This window comes from Phaenicophaeus curvirostris, chromosome 3 (genome assembly GCF_032191515.1).
Source record: "Phaenicophaeus curvirostris isolate KB17595 chromosome 3, BPBGC_Pcur_1.0, whole genome shotgun sequence".
In the NCBI taxonomy this organism is placed as follows: domain Eukaryota; kingdom Metazoa; phylum Chordata; class Aves; order Cuculiformes; family Cuculidae; genus Phaenicophaeus; species Phaenicophaeus curvirostris.
This window is the reverse complement of record NC_091394.1, coordinates 17,001,934-17,023,515: the sequence shown is the minus strand read 5'-3', so window position 1 is coordinate 17,023,515 and position 21,582 is coordinate 17,001,934. Positions and strand designations below refer to the sequence as shown.

General features: G+C 54.5%; 2 protein-coding genes across 2 annotated transcripts; both read right to left on the bottom strand.

Moving 5' to 3' along the window:
* Positions 1 to 1,274: 1,274 nt before the first annotated feature.
* On the bottom strand, positions 1,275 to 3,742 carry LOC138718719 (forkhead box protein J1-like). Its single transcript, XM_069853220.1, has 2 exons — positions 3,239 to 3,742; positions 1,275 to 2,054 (listed from the first exon to the last, which is right to left on the bottom strand). The coding sequence occupies exons 1-2, from the start codon at positions 3,740 to 3,742 to the stop codon at positions 1,275 to 1,277; spliced, it is 1,284 nt and encodes a 427-aa protein (XP_069709321.1).
* Positions 3,743 to 9,676: 5,934 nt separating this feature from the next.
* On the bottom strand, positions 9,677 to 12,147 carry LOC138718493 (forkhead box protein J1-like). The gene is made up of 2 exons (XM_069853000.1): positions 11,644 to 12,147; positions 9,677 to 10,459 (listed from the first exon to the last, which is right to left on the bottom strand). The coding sequence occupies exons 1-2, from the start codon at positions 12,145 to 12,147 to the stop codon at positions 9,677 to 9,679; spliced, it is 1,287 nt and encodes a 428-aa protein (XP_069709101.1).
* Between the last annotated feature and the right edge of the window lie 9,435 nt (positions 12,148 to 21,582).

The following is a 21,582-nucleotide window of genomic DNA, read 5'->3' as shown; positions in this document are numbered from 1 at the left end:
GAATACGCAGGTAGGAACATGTCATGAGCAGAAGGACAGTGTTGAGTGCTTACACCATGTCACGCCCAGGAGCTCCGCGCAGGGACAGGGAAGGATGCTCCAGGGGCTGGGAGCAGCTCCCAGGCCTCGGGACAGAGCCACCCTTGTGCCACAGAGAGCGTGTAGCCGTTGTCACGCAGCTGGCTGTTTGTGCATCAGTTTTCCCGTGAGGAATCACTGTGCTGCTGCGGAGCGGCGTGAGGGCATCTGTGTATCCGGGCCGGGTGTACAGGCAGGGCTGGGCTGGTGAGATGTCCCCCCACCTCCAGGAGAGAGGGTCTGACAGGGTCAGGAGGGGCTGGAGGAGAACAAGGAGGCAAAAGGCTTGTTCTTATTTATTCTTTTTAATTGTAAATAACATCCCATTAAAAGGTGAAATCACACACAAATCTCTGCAGCCCTTTGGCACCGTATGGAGGCCCCAACAGAGGGAAATATAATGAGAACAGCAAATAAAGAGAGGCCTTATCAGTACAGACAAATACATCCACACCACACTCCAGAGCCTGTAGCCCTGTGCCCACCGGACACTATCCCCACCAATGTGGTGGCATCCCAGGGGACTTCAGGCGGCGGCACCTGGACAAAGCAACAGCCCAAGGCCCTGCTCTGCCCCTTGCGTGACCTGAAGATATTCAATTCTCAGCTTGCCTCGTGCATTACTGGGGAAGAAATGCAGAACTTTTCCAGGGAAGTTGTGGCTGCATCATCCCTGGAGGTGCTCAAGGCCAGGTTGGACAGGGACCTGGGCAGCCTGATCTTGTGGGAGGTGTCCCTGCCCATGGCAGGGGAGTTGGAACTAGATGATCTCTAAGGTCCCTTTAACCCAAAGTATTCTACGATTCTGTGGTTCTATGATTCTATGATTCTCCCACCTCCACACTCCCACCCCCTCCCCAAATTTGAGTACAAATTGCAACAAGGATAATGGGATTTTTTAAAGGCTTCTTTATTAATTCATAAGCTACAACCTCTCTCAATAAATATTGCGGCTAACATTAAAGGTCCTAAATGCTGTTGTTACTAAACAGAAATTCTCTACAATCTTTGACTTCTCAACAAGTCTAAGGCAAACCACTGACACTACAGCTTCTGCTCACTCCTACCTGATGCCTACTCTATCTCTAATAACCTACAGCGAAGGAGAGGTGAAGAATCCAGTTCTTGGAAGTCCCAGTAGCGTGGGGGGAGCATCCTGCTAAAGCACACGTGGGCTTTGATCGGTGACTGGCCTCTTACAAGAGGGAATCCAGATTGATCCAGTTGCTGACATCCGCTATTACAGAGGCATCGTTGACTTCAAACAACTGCTCCGCATTGGCAGAATTTGAGAGATCGCTTGTCCCTTCATCACAGAGATGCTGCAGGAAAGAAGTGGCCACGAAGCTTTCGTCCAGGCTCAGGCTGTTCTGGGAGGACTCAGTGAGGACCTGCTCCGGCCCCTGGGGACATTCAAAGTGGTGCCCTTGTGCCATCAACTCCAGGTTGAGCGTTTTGAGGCTGACTGGAGATAAGAGCTCCAGATCCCCAAAAGTGGAGACCTCTCTGTTCAGGCTGGGGTCAGAGTCCCCTTTCAGGGATCCCAGCTGGGTCTGCTCCTCCTGGCTCAGCAAGGCGGAATTGGAAAGCCGACACGCTTTGGCTGTTTGCTTGGGCAAGGGCTGCTTGCGCTTGAGCCCTCTTTTGCCATCCACTGGATTCCAGTTCTGGTTGCCAAGACCTTCTTCAAACTCTTTCAGCAGCAGCTGTGACTCCAGGTTGACAGAGAGGACTTTATTGGAGGCACAAGCTGAAGCAGCCAGGGAGGCACCACGCTGTGCTTCTTGCTGGGCTTTCGCAGTGGAGGCTGGGTGGATCTGCACTGGGCGCATCCTCTGCTTTTTGAAGGCACCGCTCTTGAGCTGCTCAACGTATTGCGGGTCAAGCTTCCAAAAGCCACCTCTCCCTGGCTTGTCCTTCTCTCGAGGCACCTTGATGAAGCGTTTGTTTGAGGAGAGGTTGTGCCGGATGGAGTTCTGGGAAAAAAGAGAAAAAAAACAAGGTGGAACAATCATCGGCTGGTGCCGCAACTATCTGCGTGGGGAGGCTGGTGGAGAAGCATCTTTGCAGCCAGGAGGAAGAGGAGGGTCTTTACATCCATGTGGCCCCATTACCAGCGGCAACATGTGGCATCACCATGGTGGACAGCACCATCAGGGCCCTCCTCGCATCCCCAGCTTGACCCACACCTCCTGTTAGTGTTGCGGGGAAAGCGGTTTGCTAAAATACAGGCACATGTCTGCCTGCTGCCAGGCTGACACAAACCGGACGGGCAAAACTGGAGAGGCACGGGGGCTGTCCCACCCCAGCCCTGTGTGTCCCCAGAGGTGCCTTCTGGCCCAGAGGAGCTCCGGGTAAAATCACTGCATCCTCATCAGCCACTGCTTAAAGGAGGTGGGGGGAAGACTATGGGGAAGAGAAAGAAAGAAAAAGAGGATTTTCTGCTTTTCCAGCCATATTTCCTGGTGGGTTAATATATTAATCCTTCCTCCCTGCAAGAACCTTGTGTACCTCCTGCATCTCTTCCTTCTGTCAATGAACACTTTGAATTAAAAGTGTGGTGAATATCCAGCCATGAGTTTGCAAGAGAAAGTCAAGATTCTGGTACTCAGCTTCTCCCATAGAGTCCCTCCCGTAAGTTTCCCAGCACGGGGAGTCTGGGGAACACCTGTGGCCCTGGAGAGGGACCAAGGGCTTCCCTACCTTTCTCTCTGGCGGGCTTCAATAGCCTCCAGACACCCACTTGCCCAGGGAGGTGGTGGACAGTTCCTGGGCGGGGGGCTAAGAAAGGTTTAGCTCAGCCCTGCCTGGGGGAGCAGTGGTGCAGGATAGCTGGCACGCTCTGGATTTGGGCTGGGAATAACTAGAGCAGAGGGAGGAGCAACCCAGGTGCCTCCTGCCCCACCACATTCTAGAAAGCCACCCGTGCTGGAGAGTGTCCTCTGAGATGGAGCAGGGCAGCAAGCTACAGGAAGCTGAAGTGGGAGACAGAGACACCTTCACTCCAGAGTCAAGAGGAGATGCAGGGACTAACAGTCCAATGGGGACCTTTCCACTCCATGAATGACCCTGAGCTCTCTCTTACACGATGGAAGCTGTGAAAGGCCCTTCCCAGCCATAAGGGGAGATGGGGCAGGGCAAGAGTTCTCAAATGTCCTACCTGCCACACGGGATCAGCTTGACAGAAGTAGCAGAAGTTGTCGGTAATCCACTTGTAGATGTCTGAGAGGGTGACGTGGGGCTCCTTGCTGGCTTCCATCGCCATGCAGATGAGGGTGGTGTAGGAGTAGGGTGGCTTGATGTAGGGGTTGGTCTGGTAGTCAATGCCCTCCGTCAGCTGAGGGTGCGTGGACACAACGTGGTGCTCCGTCATCCAGCTGGAGGAGGAGATGGGCATGCGGGGAGTGTGGGGCGTTTCCATGCGCACTGAGTCAGTGCCCAGGGGTGAGCACGGTGCGGCAAAGCTGGGGATGCCCTGACAGCTGTGGGGGTCCGGGCTGCTGGGGCAGCAGGAGGAGTTGCCCATGCTAGCGCTGATGATGGAGAAGTCCAGCAGCCACGTCAGGTTGGGCAGGCTGTCGTCCACATCGTCCGAGTCTCTCCTGCTGCCCTCCTGCCCTCTGTCCTTCCCTGTCTCCTCGTGGCTCTGCCACCCCTCAGCCATGCCTCATCGGCAGCTCTGGAATTCACGGGGTGCGTCTGAAGCGGAGGGAGGGGACGGAGCAGATCCTGCAATGACAACAGGGAAGGGATGAGGCTCTCTGAGGAGCAGCTGCTCTCTGGCCTGTGAGCAAGGCTGGGACTGGGTGCTCCCAGTGCCGCTGAGTGAGATCCATCCCCGGGCTGCTGCGCACCAGAGCCGTGACACCTCCCCTGGATGATCTACCAGCCCGGAAGCTTGGGAAAATTCACTCAAACCCCTACATCCCAGTATCACCCAACCCTCGTGGGCCCAGCAAGTCTTGGATTCAGAAAGTAATCAATAAAACAACAACGACTAAAACCACCCCTTACGTAACCAACATCCAGCCCTGCCGTCCCAAACAGAGTGGGCGTTTCTCCCACACGTTGCTAAGCAGGACAAAATGTCAAGATGAAAGACCTGGACAAAACGCCTTCAGCTTCCCTCTCTTCCACGTTATTCCTGCTCCTCCCTGCTCCTGGCACCCCAACACAGCGGTGGGGGACCGCGCAGACCCACCCCAGGCACACCCTCACGCAGAGCCAGCTGCCCGTTCAGCCCTCCGTTACTCCCAGGCTGGGGATGCGGTGTCTGCCTTCCCTGCTTTGCTACGAACCTGCGATCCCGTGTCTTTGGGCAAGGAGCGAGCCCGCCGAGGCCGGCCGGGGACGAGGAGCTCTGCACGGGCTGCGCGGGGCGGCTGGGGCTGGAGGTTCCTCCTTTCGAATGACGCTGCGCCCAACAGTCAGCGGGGGGCGGGGCCAGCAGAACCACCTGCCCCGCTCCCACAGAACAGGCTTTTCTCCCCAAAAGAAGCTTCAGGGCAGCCACACCTTGTTCCGAAGCTTGGTGCCCAGTGTCACCACCCGGCCCCTGCCAGCTCCTGTGCCCACACTAAGGGAGATCCCAGAAGCGCTCGTTGCTGCCCTTGGTTCCTCCAACAATATCCCCAAATGGATCCAGGTTGGAGATGAGGCCGTGTCTGTCCAGAGGCCAGTGTTTCGCCTGGCAAGAAACCTTGTAGCTGCCCACAACCTGATAGACAACAAGGATTACCTGCCCGGTAAGACAGCAGTTCAAACCCTGGCTGTCTGCGTGGTCGTTGCATCCCTTCCCTGGATCTGAGAGGCTTCTCTTAAAACAACTCCCTGTCTGCAGAGAAGGTCCAAAAATATGACCTGTTTGGGTGATGCAATGGTTGCAATGGGCACCCTTGGGAAAGGCCTGCGGAAGTGACACTGGATGAGTGCCTCCATCCATCTTGTGTGGTTTTCCAGGACACAAGGAGCTGGAGCCCCTCAAGTACTCAAAGGTGGCCACGGCTGCCTCTGAAGACTGATCAGGTCTACATTCCACTAGGGCCAGCAGCATCCCAGTGATGCTCTTCTGATAAGGTTTCTCTTTCCCCTTTCCAGGGGCATTTGCTGAACTGCCCTCAGCTGCTGCTGCTAGCTTGAGTCATATTGAAATCCCAGGATTCCGGAAAATGAAGAATACGGTGATGCAGAAGAAGTCTCTGGTCAGGTGAGGCAGGCAATCTGAGGCTGGTGTCTGTACAGGTTCACTTTTGGACCAGGGAAGAATCCGTTTCCAGCCCCAAACACATACCATTCATCACTGCCCAACAGTGGTGACGGCAGCGCTCAGAGGGCTGGGGTGGGGCTGCTGGAAGCCCCACATTTCAGAGGGTTGGTTCCTCTCTGGCCCTTCAGGAGAGTCCCCTGCATGGTTCTGCTCAGGGACAGCTGCTTGTCAGCCGAGCGTCCTGACGCAGGGATTTTACTCTCCTGAGCTGAGCGCAGCCATCAGTTGAGGTGCCAGTGGCTGCACACACAGGCACGTGGCTTGTTGCATTCTCAGGCAAATTTCCCCTGTTGTGTCCTTTCCCAGGAGGCAGCCAGCCATCCCACAGGACTCCGCTGGAAAAACCTCCGCTGGAAAAAAGCTGGTTGTGACTAGCCAGCCCAAGGGTAAACCCACACAAGGCAGCCAAGCAGCAAAGCAGAGCCAAATGCAGGCAGGGGAACCTCAGAGCTGCAGAGGAGGAGGACAAGGAGAAAAGAAAGTTCCTGTCAGACAGAAATTACTGTCAACAAGTTCTGTGACCAGGATGTACGATAAACCTGAGGTCTTCACTCCACAGCCACCAGGACTTAGGACAGCAGAATTACTGAAATCAAGGCCTGAGGCATTCTGGTCTGTGCTGAAAGAACCTCAGAAGGCCATATTAGCAGGATACAGCTTCCAGCCCTCCCTTTTGGAGTTCAGGTCTAAACACCAGTCACTGGAGACCACACCCATCACCTCCATGACTGAGTGGTCCTGACTGCAGCGATCAGGGCTTGGGGTGCCAGGAGCAGCAGGAGCATCACCTGAGGCAGCAAAACAGGTCCGTGGCCCAGGTCCGTGTTGTTTAGAGCGAACATCAAGAGATCCCCAGGCCAACCTCACGCTCAGAGCACATCCCATCGGGCTGCTCAAGGACATGCCCAACTGAGGGATGAACACTCTCTTGGTACAAGGTGTGCACGCTCTTTGGGTAAAAAAAAGCTTTTTTAAAGTTCAGGTTCTTGGCTTTGAGCCATAACCTACCTGGGTTTGGCACAAAGCCTGTAAAATTTTGTAGTCCAAAGCTACGTTTTGAAGGCACAGAACACAAATCTAATGGTACAAAAGCCTCAATTTGGAGCCTAAGTCATCATTTTTAGGGCCCAAAGCTCCTTTTATTAATTTCCAAATGCTCATTCGTAGAGCCCAAAGCCACATCTTCAGGGTCCAAACCTTCATTTTAGGTCAAATACATTAAACTAGGCCTGATGCTTAGTTTTCAGGGTCAAAACCTCAGTTTTAGATCGCAAAGTCTCATTTTTAGCATCCAAATATTAGTTTGAGACACAAAAGGTCATTTCAGTTTCTAAATCCTCATTTCGGTATCCAAACCTAAGATTAAAGAACTCAAAAGTTTTAGATTTAGGGTCTAAATTCTCATTGACGGGGTCCAAGCCTATCTTTTGCAGCTCCAAGTCTTAATTTTAGGACCCATCATCTTATTTTAAGGCCCAAAGCTTCATCTTGCAGGTCTACACTCTCATTTTTAGGGCCAAAGCCACTTTCTTCCTAAGACTTGCAGTTGTAGAGTTTGAGTTATCACTGTAGGGTCCAAAGTACCATTTTTAGTTTCAAAAGTAATAGTTAGAGTCCAAAGCATGAGTTCTAGGGTACAAAGCCGCAATGTAATTGTTCAGACTCGTCATCTAAACCTCACTTAAGGCCTTAAAGCCTCATTTTTTTATTGTTGAAAGCCTTATTGTATCATCCAAACATATTTTGGGTCCAACATTTTTAAGGCTCAAAGAATCAGTTTGCAGATCAGAATGCAGATCCTAATTTTTAGAATACAAGGCCTCATCTGTAGTGTGTCAACCCTTCTTTGTTGGGGTACTAAGCTTATATTTTAGAGTTGTAATCCTCATTTTAGGGTATGAAGCTTTATTTTTAGGGTGCAAAGTCTTTAGTTTACAGACTCAAATGTGGAGAGCCAAAACTCGCATTGATATAGCCCGAAGTCTTTTTATTAGGATCCAAAGCCTATAGGACATGAAAGCCAATTTTAAGAGTATAAATCTACATTTTTAGGCTGCAAAGCCAGAGTTGAATGCACAAGGCATGTATTGACTGGCATAAAAGACAGCTCTGGAGCAGCTGAATTAGGGGAGAACAGAAGACCGAGACAGAAGAAGACCCCCCCACTCTGGGATCACCTCCATCAAAGACCAAAACAGCAGAACGCCTTCTGGACCTTGTCTCCCAGAGACGCCGGACATCTGGGGACCCGTGGTGGTAGCCATGAACCCCTTTTCCTTCCCTCTTCTCCCCATCTCTTTCCTTGTTCTCTGTCTCTTTCTATCGTACGTCGCTTTACGGGCATAAGTAATAAAGTGCCAGGTTAGACTGAAGTTTGACTCCCTTGACTCTTTGAATTATTTGCGCTCTGAAACCATAAATGAAACGAACCATCACGCGTCCACGAGTGGACCGTGACAGTTGCCTGGAAAGCTGTTACTGTTAACGCTGTTAATCCCTACGAATCATTTATTACATTTATTGTTGTAATGAGTAAAACTTGATTTCACAGAGTATTGGAGAGTTTGGGCTTTTATGCTGATCGCACTTTGTGCTGCGCACCCTGTGTTAAAACACCTCGGAGCTTCCCAAACCTGCTGCCTCTTGACCCACTGCCCCCACCGCGCCTGCCCCAGCAGCTGAGCATGAGGTGATCTTCTTCACAGCCCTGGCAGAGCCTGACTGCTTCTCAGCTTAGTTGATTTTGCAAGGATTTGGTTGTTTCTGCAGCTTCTGTGCAGCTCTGCTCACACTCCTGTGCCCACCAGGGCCCCAAAGCCACTTGTGTTTCACAGGGCATGTGGAGGGATAGAGAAGAGGAGGCTGAGGGGAGACCTTGTTGCTCTCTACAACTAATTTTTCACAGAAAGGGTCATTGGGCACTGGCAGAGGCTGCCCAGTGAGGGGATTGAGTCATGTAAATGGCAGGTGGATGAGGTGCTGAGGGGCACGGTTTAGTGGTTGATAGGAATGATTGGACTAGATGAGCCTGGAGGTCTTTCCATACCTAGTGATTCTGTGAATACGCAGGTAGGAACATGGCATGAGCAGAAGGACAGTGTCGAGTGCTTACACCATGTCACGCCCAGGAGCTCCGCGCAGGGACAGGGAAGGATGCTCCAGGGGCTGGGAGCAGCTCCCAGGCCTCGGGACAGAGCCACCCTTGTGCCACAGAGAGCGTGTAGCCGTTGTCACGCAGCTGGCTGTTTGTGCATCAGTTTTCCCGTGAGGAATCACTGTGCTGCTGCGGAGCGGGGTGAGGGCATCTGTGTATCCGGGCCGGGTGTACAGGCAGGGCTGGGCTGGTGGGGTGACCCCCACCTCCAGGAGAGAGGGTCTGACAGGGTCAGGAGGGGCTGGAGGAGAACAAGGAGGCAAAAGGCTTGTTCTTATTTATTCTTTTTAATTGTAAATAACATCCCATTAAAAGGTGAAATCACACACAAATCTCTGCAGCCCTTTGGCACCGTATGGAGGCCCCAACAGAGGGAAATATAATGAGAAGAGCAAATAAAGAGAGGCCTTATCAGTACAGACAAATACATCCACACCACACTCCAGAGCCTGTAGCCCTGTGCCCACCGGACACTATCCCCACCAATGTGGTGGCATCCCAGGGGACTTCAGGCGGTGGCACCTGGACAAAGCAACAGCCCAAGGCCCTGCTCTGCCCCTTGCGTGACCGGAAGATATTAAATTCTCAGCTTGCCTCGTGCTTTACTCGGGAAGAAATGCAGAACTTTTCCAGGGAAGTTGTGGCTGCATCATCCCTGGAGGTGCTCAAGGCCAGGTTGGACAGGGCCCTGGGCAGCCTGATCTTGTGGGAGGTGTCCCTGCCCATGGCAGGGGAGTTGGAACTAGATGATCTCTAAGGTCCCTTTAACCCAAAGTATTCTACGATTCTGTGGTTCTATGATTCTATGATTCTCCCACCTCCACACTCCCACCCCCTCCCCAAATTTGAGTACAAATTGCAACAAGGATAATGGGATTTTTTAAAGGCTTCTTTATTAATTCATAAGCTACAACCTCTCTCAATAAATATTGCGGCTAACATTAAAGGTCCTAAATGCTGTTGTTACTAAACAGAAATTCTCTACAATCTTTGACTTCTCAACAAGTCTAAGGCAAACCACTGACACTACAGCTTCTGCTCACTCCTACCTGATGCCTACTCTATCTCTAATAACCTACAGCGAAGGAGAGGTGAAGAATCCAGTTCTTGGAAGTCCCAGTAGCGTGGGGGGAGCATCCTGCTAAAGCACACGTGGGCTTTGATCGGTGACTGGCCTCTTACAAGAGGGAATCCAGATTGATCCAGTTGCTGACATCCGCTATTACAGAGGCATCGTTGACTTCAAACAACTGCTCCGCATTGGCAGAATTTGAGAGGAGATCGCTTGTCCCTTCATCACAGAGATGCTGCAGGAAAGAAGTGGCCACGAAGCTTTCGTCCAGGCTCAGGCTGTTCTGGGAGGACTCAGTGAGGACCTGCTCCGGCCCCTGGGGACATTCAAAGTGGTGCCCTTGTGCCATCAACTCCAGGTTGAGCGTTTTGAGGCTGACTGGAGATAAGAGCTCCAGATCCCCAAAAGTGGAGACCTCTCTGTTCAGGCTGGGGTCAGAGTCCCCTTTCAGGGATCCCAGCTGGGTCTGCTCCTCCTGGCTCAGCAAGGCGGAATTGGAAAGCCGACACGCTTTGGCTGTTTGCTTGGGCAAGGGCTGCTTGCGCTTGAGCCCTCTTTTGCCATCCACTGGATTCCAGTTCTGGTTGCCAAGACCTTCTTCAAACTCTTTCAGCAGCAGCTGTGACTCCAGGTTGACAGAGAGGACTTTATTGGAGGCACAAGCTGAAGCGGCCAGGGAGGCACCACGCTGTGCTTCTTGCTGGGCTTTCGCAGTGGAGGCTGGGTGGATCTGCACTGGGCGCATCCTCTGCTTTTTGAAGGCACCGCTCTTGAGCTGCTCAACGTATTGCGCGTCAAGCTTCCAAAAGCCACCTCTCCCTGGCTTGTCCTTCTCTCGAGGCACCTTGATGAAGCGCTTGTTTGAGGAGAGGTTGTGCCAGATGGAGTTCTGGGAAAAAAGAGAAAAAAAACAAGGTGGAACAATCATCGGCTGGTGCCGCAACTATCTGCGTGGGGAGGCTGGTGGAGAAGCATCTTTGCAGCCAGGAGGAAGAGGAGGGTCTTTACATCCATGTGGCCCCATTACCAGCGGCAACATGTGGCATCACCATGGTGGACAGCACCATCAGGGCCCTCCTCGCATCCCCAGCTTGACCCACACCTCCTGTTAGTGTTGCGGGGAAAGCGGTTTGCTAAAATACAGGCACATGTCTGCCTGCTGCCAGGCTGACACAAACCGGACGGGCAAAACTGGAGAGGCACGGGGGCTGTCCCACCCCAGCCCTGTGTGTCCCCAGAGGTGCCTTCTGGCCCAGAGGAGCTCCGGGTAAAATCACTGCATCCTCATCAGCCACTGCTTAAAGGAGGTGGGGGGAAGACTATGGGGAAGAGAAAGAAAGAAAAAGAGGATTTTCTGCTTTTCCAGCCATATTTCCTGGTGGGTTAATATATTAATCCTTCCTCCCTGCAACAACCTTGTGTACCTCCTGCATCTCTTCCTTCTGTCAATGAACACTTTGAATTAAAAGTGTGGTGAATATCCAGCCATGAGTTTGCAAGAGGAAGTCAAGATTCTGGTACTCAGCTTCTCCCATAGAGTCCCTCCCGTAAGTTTCCCAGCACGGGGAGTCTGGGGAACACCTGTGGCCCTGGAGAGGGACCAAGGGCTTCCCTACCTTTCTCTCTGGCGGGCTTCAATAGCCTCCAGACACCCACTTGCCCAGGGAGGTGGTGGACAGTTCCTGGGCGGGGGGCTAAGAAAGGTTTAGCTCAGCCCTGCCTGGGGGAGCAGTGGTGCAGGATAGCTGGCACGCTCTGGATTTGGGCTGGGAATAACTAGAGCAGAGGGAGGAGCAACCCAGGTGCCTCCTGCCCCACCACATTCTAGAAAGCCACCCGTGCTGGAGAGTGTCCTCTGAGATGGAGCAGGGCAGCAAGCTACAGGAAGCTGAAGTGGGAGACAGAGACACCTTCACTCCAGAGTCAAGAGGAGATGCAGGGACTAACAGTCCAATGGGGACCTTTCCACTCCATGAATGACCCTGAGCTCTCTCTTACACGATGGAAGCTGTGAAAGGCCCTTCCCAGCCATAAGGGGAGATGGGGCAGGGCAAGAGTTCTCAAATGTCCTACCTGCCACACGGGATCAGCTTGACGGAAGTAGCAGAAGTTGTCGGTAATCCACTTGTAGATGTCTGAGAGGGTGACGTGGGGCTCCTTGCTGGCTTCCATCGCCATGCAGATGAGGGTGGTGTAGGAGTAGGGTGGCTTGATGTAGGGGTTGGTCTGGTAGTCAATGCCCTCCGTCAGCTGAGGGTGCGTGGACACAACGTGGTGCTCCGTCATCCAGCTGGAGGAGGAGATGGGCATGCGGGGAGTGTGGGGCGTTTCCATGCGCACTGAGTCAGTGCCCAGGGGTGAGCACGGTGCGGCAAAGCTGGGGATGCCCTGACAGCTGTGGGGGTCCGGGCTGCTGGGGCAGCAGGAGGAGTTGCCCATGCTAGCGCTGATGATGGAGAAGTCCAGCAGCCACGTCAGGTTGGGCAGGCTGTCGTCCACATCGTCCGAGTCTCTCCTGCTGCCCTCCTGCCCTCTGTCCTTCCCTGTCTCCTCGTGGCTCTGCCACCCCTCAGCCATGCCTCATCGGCAGCTCTGGAATTCACGGGGTGCGTCTGAAGCGGAGGGAGGGGACGGAGCAGATCCTGCAATGACAACAGGGAAGGGATGAGGCTCTCTGAGGAGCAGCTGCTCTCTGGCCTGTGAGCAAGGCTGGGACTGGGTGCTCCCAGTGCCGCTGAGTGAGATCCATGCCCGGGCTGCTGCGCACCAGAGCCGTGACACCTCCCCTGGATGATCTACCAGCCCGGAAGCTTGGGAAAATTCACTCAAACCCCTACATCCCAGTATCACCCAACCCTCGTGGGCCCAGCAAGTCTTGGATTCAGAAAGTAATCAATAAAACAACAACGACTAAAACCACCCCTTACGTAACCAACATCCAGCCCTGTCGTCCCAAACAGAGTGGGCGTTTCTCCCACACGTTGCTAAGCAGGACAAAATGTCAAGATGAAAGACCTGGACAAAATGCCTTCAGCTTCCCTCTCTTCCACGTTATTCCTGCTCCTCCCTGCTCCTGGCACCCCAACACAACGCGGTGGGGGACCGCGCAGACCCACCCCAGGCACACCCTCACGCAGAGCCAGCTGCCCGTTCAGCCCTCCGTTACTCCCAGGCTGGGGATGCAGTGTCTGCCTTCCCTGCTTTGCTACGAACCTGCGATCCCGTGTCTTTGGGCAAGGAGCGAGCCCGCCGAGGCCGGCCGGGGACGAGGAGCTCTGCACGGGCTGCGCGGGGCGGCTGGGGCTGGAGGTTCCTCCTTTCGAATGACGCTGCGCCCAACAGTCAGCGGGGGGCGGGGCCAGCAGAACCACCTGCCCCGCTCCCACAGAACAGGCTTTTCTCCCCAAAAGAAGCTTCAGGGCAGCCACACCTTGTTCCGAAGCTTGGTGCCCAGTGTCACCACCCGGCCCCTGCCAGCTCCTGTGCCCACACTGAGGGAGATCCCAGAAGCACTCGCTGCCGTGGTCTGGATGGGGGCACAGGGGAATTCAAAGAAGAAAAAGAGCGATAACAATAACCATCCCCTGTGCAAACCCACTGCTCCTGACAGCCGGCAAACGCTCTGCAGGACGCTTCAAAACATCTGAGAAGGCACTTTCCAGGGGACTGTCTTTAAAGTGTCCAGCGTACTTCCAGGAGAACTTTCTGGAAAGCTTCCTGTAGCAGGAACATCTGCCCTGAGAGGGAGGAGGCTGAGGCAGGGTGCAGGGGAGCTGGGGCTCAGCTTACAGACCCCACCCTGGTGCTGCCTGGGGACCCTCCAGCTGCCAACATGACCATATATGACCATGATCCCATTCTGCCTTGAGCATAAAGGCAGCCCTGCCAGAGGCCATTTTGAGGCCTCCTCGAGCAGTAGGAGTGTGGGGGGAGGTTGTTCCTGTGCTAGGAGTACGTAGGCTGGTCTTCTCCTTGCGGTTTGGTGTCACCTCTTCACCAGGTGAGTACATGCGCTGTAGGATCCTCCCCCACCTCCTAAAGCCCTTAGAGATTCTGGTTATTTGTGCAGTAGTGTTGTGTAGCCCCAGTGACTGGTACCAGCTCGTGGGTGTGTGCATTGTTCCAAGGACTTTCCATAGGACTGTCCTCTGATATCTCCTCTGAAGCCCAGTTTTAGGCCCCGCAGCTTAAGTTTTTGTTTCTAGAGATCCATTTTCAGTCCCTCAACCCCATTTTTTGAGCCCCCGCAACCCTGTGTTTAGAAGCCAAAGCTTCGTTTTTAGGTTGCATGGGGGGGAATGATGGGGTTCCAAAACGCTTTCCTTAAGGTCCAGGTCTTCTGGTTTGTGCCCCAGAGGAGCATAATTAGTTTTGAAACCCTCATTTCAGTGCCCAAAGTGTAATATGAGGTTCAAAAGCCTCTGTTTGAGGGTTCAAAGCATCACTTAAGGGCACAAAGGGTTAGCTGTTCTGCAGAGCTTCATTTTAGAGCCGCAGGGTTGAGGCTGTTGTGGGAGGTGTTTTTTAACAAAGCAGAGGGGTTTGGGTCTGACTGTGCATTGCTTGGCTGCCATAAACTTGAACTGCCGGAGGGTGACAGTTCACAGGGATTGGAGCTGCTAGGAAGACATTCTGGCTTCCAGCACACCACAGATTCCAAGCCTCTTACTCAGAAATGCGTCAGAAGCTGTGTTTAATGGGTCTGAGGTTGAATTTTAGGGGGTCCAAACTGTCAGTAATTGGGTCAAACACCCTCTTCCTGCGGGTCAAAATCTGATTTATGTAGCCTAATTTCTAGTTTGCAAAGCTCACTTTTAGGCGCAGAGCTTCATTTTTAGGGCAGAAACGTTCACTGCATTCTCAATTCCCAAGACGTGATTTTAGGTTCCAAATCCTCATTTTAGGATCCAAGGCTGCGTTTTTAGGGTCTAAGCCCTCAGGGTCTAAGCCGGTCACCACCCGGCCCCTGCCAGCTCCTGTGCCCACAGTAAGGGAGATCCCAGAAGCACTCGCTGCTGTGGTCTGGATTGGGGCACAGGGGAATTCAAAGAAGAAAAAGAGTGATAACAATGACCATCCTCTGTGCAAACTCACTGCTCCTGACAGCCGGCTTCGCTCCAGCCACACGGCTCAGCCCTCAGCACTGCTATCCCATGGGCTCGTCCCATCTCCCTCCCCAGAGAGTCCAACGCTCCCCGCGGCTTTCTGCCACCGCTGCCACCCCTGATCCTGTCCGAGTGACATCCCCCAACTTGAAAATAACAGTTGCCATAGGAGATCAGCTTTTATTGTCTGATATGTTGTCTTTCAAGGTCTGCATTCCCCACAACGAAGCCGGCTGAGACACCTCTCCCTCTGCCATGCTCTCCTCCTCTTCTTCCACAAGGGTGTCTTCACGCCAGCTGCTGATTGAGCCACTTTCATGATGTCACCGTGTCTCACAACTGCAGCCAACTGCCGTTTTCTGCTATGTGGAAGCTCTTTATAGTGATTTAAAGAGAAGGTGGCTGGGAGAGAGACACTTCGCTATGGCCACCATCATTCCTAGAGTGGACAACGCGAAGATGTGAAGCTGTGCGATGTCAGGCCTCAATCCTTTGAGGCTTTTTAGACCCCATTGGATGAACCCCCCCGGCATCTTGGCCTGACATCCTCACTGGCACTGCTGGAGCTTGAGGTCTAAAGGACTACCCACCCCGTCCTTCCCAACTTGCATGAACTGGTGACCGTATGATTTCCGTGCTCCTCTTTTCCACCCTGCTTCCCACCCCCATCCATCTAGATCCATTCTTTTCCCCAGCCTTTGGTCCTTCCCAAGGAATTCCCTGCACACGATGTCTGGGGGACCTGTGGGACAGGCACACAAGGTTTGCATGATGGAGGAGGGCTGCAGCCTTTGTGCCTCAGCTGAGTGGAGAGAAGCAGCTCCGAGTGCTGAGCAAAGACAGCCCTTGTTTCCCTGGAATCTCCTCTGCTAGCAGGGGGCAGCAAGCTTGGGGAAAGCCAAGGAACATGCGTGTGGAAGGGAGCCCTTAGGCTGCGCACGCTGGTGGGAGAGCTGCTGCTTCTCTGCAGAGCTCCAGGAGAACCTTTTGGGAGGCCCCTGGCTGTCCAACTCCACAGCTTCTGGAGTTTCTCCACTCTCTGGTCCGTTTGGGAGGCAAGGTCAGGACCTTGGCACAGCTGTCTTTGCAGGACACGAGCTTTGCAAGAGGAGGACTTAGAACACACACACTCACACACACGAAAAAAAAAAAAAAGGCAATCTGTGGTAAAAACTGGGCTCCCAGGGGTATTCAGCACCTGGAGTGATGCCCCGTCTCCCCAACCTCTCAGTGTCAGTCCCAAGCCCAGCTCAGTCACCATGGGCTGGGCAGGGGCTGCGTTAACACCCTCATCCCCCTCTCCCACTGCAAATAGTTCTGCAAGCAGAGAGGTGCTGGCAAGTGAACACACAATCCCGTTACTGAATTAAACAAGGAACAGGGATCTGGGAGAGGGCTGGGGCTGGAGAGGTTGAGTGCAGGCACCGGCCTTTGGATCTCTCTGTGTCCCAGCACTGCCCACCGCCGCTCCGTCCTTGTCCAGATTCATCTCTCAGAGGCTCCTCTAGTGTTTGGCCAGCCGGCGCACTGGCTTTGTCTTTTTTTTCTTCAGTGGGATGTTATCCTGCAGGGAGGCCTCCTGCTTCTTGGTGGTGTTGGCTGGAGCATGGTGCTTGGCCTTCTTGCTGACTGCCCCTCCTGATCTGGGCTCTACCCGGCAGGAGATGCCGGAGGTGCCGGTCAGGAACATCTGCCCTTAGAGGGAGGAGGGTGAGGCAGGGTGCAGGCGGGGCTGATGGGGGCTGGGAGCAGAGGCACTGTCCTCGAAGTCCCCAGCCTTGTTGGACATCTCTGATGGCTTGTGGTTGCTGCTGAAAAGGGTGGGGTTTTAGTGGGGTTGTGGTGGGGGTCTGTCCCAGCTGTGGGGAAGCGTTGTGGGGCAGGGGGTGGGTGTCCTATCCTGAGGGGTCTGCCAGCGCAAGGGCTGTGCCAGCACTTAGTGAGAGTTGAAGGAGCCTTCCCCTGCACCCTCAGATGGGATCTGGGAGCCTGTGGGACACCAGACTTGTCCAGATTTATTGTGCCAACAGCAGGGAATAGCGAGGCGAGAAAAACACGTGCAGCCCCTGTGGGACAAGTGATGGGCTCCGTCCTTCCTTCTGGCCACAGGAGGATGTCCTGGGTGTCAGGACAGGACATCTCACCACCCAGGAAGGCAAGGCTGAGGAAGGCCCTTGGTGCTGGGCTCAGCACTGGCGTGGGGATGGGGCACAGCCGTGTCTCCTGCCAGGTGCAAACGCGGCTGATGTGAGCAGCTCCTGTCATGCAGCTCCTCCTGCCATGGCTGTAGCTGGAGCACGGACTGGGGCTGAGGCACCTCTGCTACGAGGACAGGCTGAGAGAGTTTGGGTTGTTCAGCCTGGAGAAGAGAAGGCTCTCGGGAGACCTCGTAGTGGCCTTGTGGCACCTGAAGGGGCTACAATAAAGCTGGGGATGGCACGTGGTGACAAGGCGAGTGGGAGTGAGTTCAGGTTTGAAAGGGGAGGACTTAGAGTAGACATGAGGAAGAAATTCTTTGTGATGAGGCTGGTGTTGCCTGCAGAGTGGGACAGGGATCGGGGGGACAGGGACTCGAGGCCCTGGTCTGCAACACCAGCAGGGACAGCTGGAAAACCTCTGGGGACTCTCCTGGTCAGGTCTTTGTGGCCGTGGTCTGCTGCTCAGCCCTACTGGACGTCTGTGCCTGCGTCTCTGTCCTTTCTTGGGATGGGTATGCTGGGATCCTTCCCCTGGGATGCTCCGGAGGAGAGGTGAATGGGGAGAGGAGGGAGGGAGGGAGAGGACGCCACCTTCCTGTCTTCTGTGGCAGGAGGTACAGGGGGAGGAGGAAGACAGGGGTGGGATCCATGCAGGACCCATGAGGGTCTGCCGTCTTCTCAGTGCTGGAAAGCCTGGGGACCAAGAGGCTCAATGCCCTCTCCCTCAATGAGTGCCTTATCCTTTGCCCTCTGCCTCCCTAAAGAAAAGGACTCCCACGGGGGGTTAACAAACATGACTTCTTTTGGGGGGCAGCCTAACAGAGGGAGGAAACGCAGGAACAACAGTGGGCAAGGGCGTTCCCCTAATCTTGTGCCGGGGAGATCTGTTAAGTGCAATGGGAATAGGCATTGGAAACATGAAGGAGTGAAAAATTGGGTGCGTTGCAGAAGTTCGTGGAGGAGCAAACAGATCAAGGGCATATAGTCCCAACTAACAGTCCTTGGAACACACCTGTATTGGTGATCAAAAAGCAATCTGGCAAAATGGCATTTATTACATGATATTTCTAGACAAATTACAAGAGGCCTTAAATAGGCAGGCGGGCAATATCGCCACTCGAGAAGTTTATGCTTAAACAATTAGCCTTAGAGAATGCAAAACCAGGCTTAGTGCACAGTTAATTGCAGGATCACCTGTCACAAAGTTTGTTGGTTTTACCGGAATTGACTGATGCCGACTTTACGAGAGCAATACAAACGATGGCTTGGATTGCGTGTGCCTCCTCGCTTTATACCAAAGGGCACAAGAATTACTCAGATGGTTTGTTTGCCAGCAATTGAACCCCATGCAGAAAGTAGCATATAGGGAGACGGAGGCTTTGGGTCAACTGACCAGTCCGTGACTCTTTGGACGTGGAAACTACAAAAATCATGACTGCTGTTAAACTGCAAAGTACGATACTCACAAAGCAATGGAGAACAATATTTTACCGGACTTGAAATGCTTGTAGGGCAATTGATGCAAGCCTTATTAGATAACGCATGTGCATATTTTAAGTGTTGTATGTGCCTGGTATCATATATTGTTTAAATATCCATAACATTGAAAAACTGTGGATCCAATAGTGAACAACCCAGGCTGTTATTTTCGACTAGTCAAAACTTGACTAAAACTGAAGACCCACAGCTGATGGACGGTGATGAGCAGTGCGTGTTTGGGGCTGGGAACGGGCTCTTGTCTGGTCCACAAGTGACCCTATGCAGACACCAGCCCCAAATCTCCTGCCTCACCTGACCAGAGACTTCTTCCACTTCACAATCTTCCTCTTTCCTGGAGCTGTGGGTCTTCAATTTTAGTCAAGCTTGAAGGGGCACGCGAGGGCATTTCAGCAAATGCCCCTGGAAATGGGAAGGAGAAACCTTATCAGAGGAGCATCACTGGGATGCTGCTGGCCTTGGTGGAATGTAGATGTGATCAGTCTCCTTCCCGCAACATCGAAGGGGGCTGTTCTGCTGCCCTTGCAGCCACCTGACACTCACTCATGCTCAGCTCCTCATTTCCACATCACAGTGTGGTTTTGTGACCATGTTATCGGCACCAGATTTAGGAAAGAGGAGCTGGGTGGTGCTGGTGCTGGTGATGGGACAGGGACTTCTGCAGAGGGCTCATTTCCTGGGCGCCTTGGATTGCTATCCTCCTACTGTTCCCTTTGGGCACATCCCATCCCAGCGTTCAGTTCTGTGGAAGCCAAGGAGTTGTTTGCAGAAAAGGCTGTGCCGAGCTGCCAGGAAGCTTTGGCAGAAATCTGAGCCTTCTGACATTCATCGCTGAAGGATTTCCCCAGCATACCAGAGAAGCTGGTTGGCTGTGCATCGTAAAGAGCCAGGAGCAGCTTTACCTTTACCTTTCGTGCCCTGCCGAACCCAGCACAGCCTCCCCCAGGGCGGGAGGTGGCTTTCCACGCTGTGCTCCAGCATTGCATCCCATCTGCCAGGCACCCTCCAGACGAGACACCCATGGGAAAACTGGGCCAGGGGAGCGGGGACAGGTCTGGACAGAGGGCAGAGCTCCTTCTTCTCCTCACGTTTACCTGCAGCCCCTCTCTACAGCCCTCCCTACTTTCCTCCTTTGCTAGGTGACTCCTCTGCTGCGTCCAGCTTGGTGACTCAGGACAGAGTGCAAGAAGAACCCGTGCAGCTCATCCTCGGGTCTCTAACCTTCTCAGTGAAGGTACTCGCATCCCTTTGCATGGGAGCTGTGCCCGTGTCTCCCGACGGGGCCGCCGGCTTTGCTGCCGGGGCTGCTGGCCGGACAGAGCGTCTCCCCTGGCTCTCCTGGGCAGCACTGCAGCCCCAGCACCCCAGTCCTGCTGGCCGTGTGCCAACCTTCTCACGCTCCCTGTTTGCCTCTCTGTCCCTGGCTGCCAGGAGGAGGCCCAGACGATGCATTCCCCACAGTCCCTCTGCACCCTGTGCACACCTGCCCAGTGCCAGGACTTGCCCCAGGACCTGAATGCATTCTGCCGCAGATTGGAGCTGGGATAGAATATCGAGGTGAGTGACAGGCAGCAGGTCTGGGGATGGGGTCAATGTTCCGGGCACCGGCACACTGTGAGGAGGGCAGGGACAAGCGTGCGTGGACACTGAGCTGCTACGAGGGGACTCGGGTGCCGCTGTGAAGCCCTGCAAGCAGACAGCCTGGCACTGGCGGGGGCGGAGGGTTCCCTGGGGGCAGAGGCAGAGGGTCTCCTCCTGCTCCACCGCCTGATGCTGGGTCTGCTGGCGGCTGCCAGGAACCGTTGTGGTTGTGCTCTGCAGATGCTGGTGAAAGAGGAGCCCAAGAACTACCTGAACACAGCAATGCGGTAGCAAGCCATGCTTTGCGACGCTGCCTTGAGGTACGTGCCCAGCCCCTGCTTCCGCGAGCACCTCTCAACAGCCCGTGGCCCCGTCCCTGTCTGGGAGCATCCCCCATGCCAGCAGAGCCCAGTGGTGCCAGGAGGGGAACTCTGCGGACAGCAGAGGGATCCTGCAGCTCCACGCCCGGTCTCAGCTGTTCCCCACAGACGGAGGCAGGAGACTTGCCTGCCAGGATGTCCTTGGGCCAAGGCAATGCCAGGGACAGAGGAGGTGCCCCTTGGTGGGGCTTCCCACACAGCCTCCATCCCTCTTGGCGATCCCTCCTCCAGAGGTCCCTGTCCACCTGCCCAAGGCATCGAGGCACCGCTCCCAGCACCAGTGTCCAACATGGCCCTGTCTCGCTTTGCAGCCAAGTGCAGATGGTGCTGGACAAGAAAATGAAACGCCTCTTGCAGGTCTGTTTCAGCAGCGTCTTCTTCCTTCCACCACAAATGGACATGCCGGCCCCTCTCAAAGCTCTCTACTTCAGGGTAAGCGCTGGCTGAGCTACGGGAGCCCCGAGCCCCTCTGATCTTCTCCCTGACACCGCCTGCTGAGAGACAGCCAAGGCAGGGCAGGGACTCAACTCTGCCTTCCCGCCCTCAAGCCTTCATCCCCTTCCCACGGGTCTGGCCATGTCCAGCACCGTAGGCTGCTCTGTCAGATCTGTCCCTGGGGTGAGAGGGACTGCAGAAAGATTGCCACCACCCTCTGTCCTCCTTGCAGGCCCTGGAGGACGTGGACACCGTGCTGCAGATACTGCTCCGTTCTTCCGCTGCTTTCTTTGTGGAGCTGCAGACAATCTTACAGGTCTGGCATTGGCAAAGAGTGGGGTTCACGGGGCCTCTTCCTGAGGCCCAGTACCACACACAGAGCACTCTGCAGGGAGGGTGCCCAGCTCCCTTACGCAGCCAAGGGTGGCCCATCACGCTCTTCTGGGAGCCCAGCGTCCCCTGCCCTCAGTCCATGTGATATCCCCTCTGCATCCCACTGCTGCGTCACAGCAAAGCCTTGCCCGCGGCACTTCTGGGCCAGCTCTGTCCCCAGAGCTCTCCTTGCACCGAGGCAGCGGGACGCCTTTGATCCCTCTCCTCAGGCACCGCAGCAGCGGCAGCTGGTGCTGCCCGTCCCCTGCCTCGCGGTCCCCTGTTCTCTCCTCTCCACATCTGCTGGGCAGCAACCCACTGGGACCTTCCTGTCCCACACAGGGACCCCAACCCTGGAGCCCTGCACTCCTGGCTTCTCAGGGGGCTGGACTGCCATTCCCCTCTGCAGACCCCCAGGCAGGCTCCTGTCCCAAAGTCCAGCCT

Coding starts and splice junctions, on each gene's coding strand:
- LOC138718719 (XM_069853220.1), bottom strand. CDS start 3,742: ATGGCTGAGGGGTGGCAGAGCCACGAGGAGACAGGGAAGGACAGAGGG. Junction 2,055..3,238: donor AAGCTGATCCCGTGTGGCAG/GTAGGACATTTG, acceptor CTTTTTTCCCAG/AACTCCATCCGGCACAACCT.
- LOC138718493 (XM_069853000.1), bottom strand. CDS start 12,147: ATGGCTGAGGGGTGGCAGAGCCACGAGGAGACAGGGAAGGACAGAGGG. Junction 10,460..11,643: donor AAGCTGATCCCGTGTGGCAG/GTAGGACATTTG, acceptor CTTTTTTCCCAG/AACTCCATCTGGCACAACCT.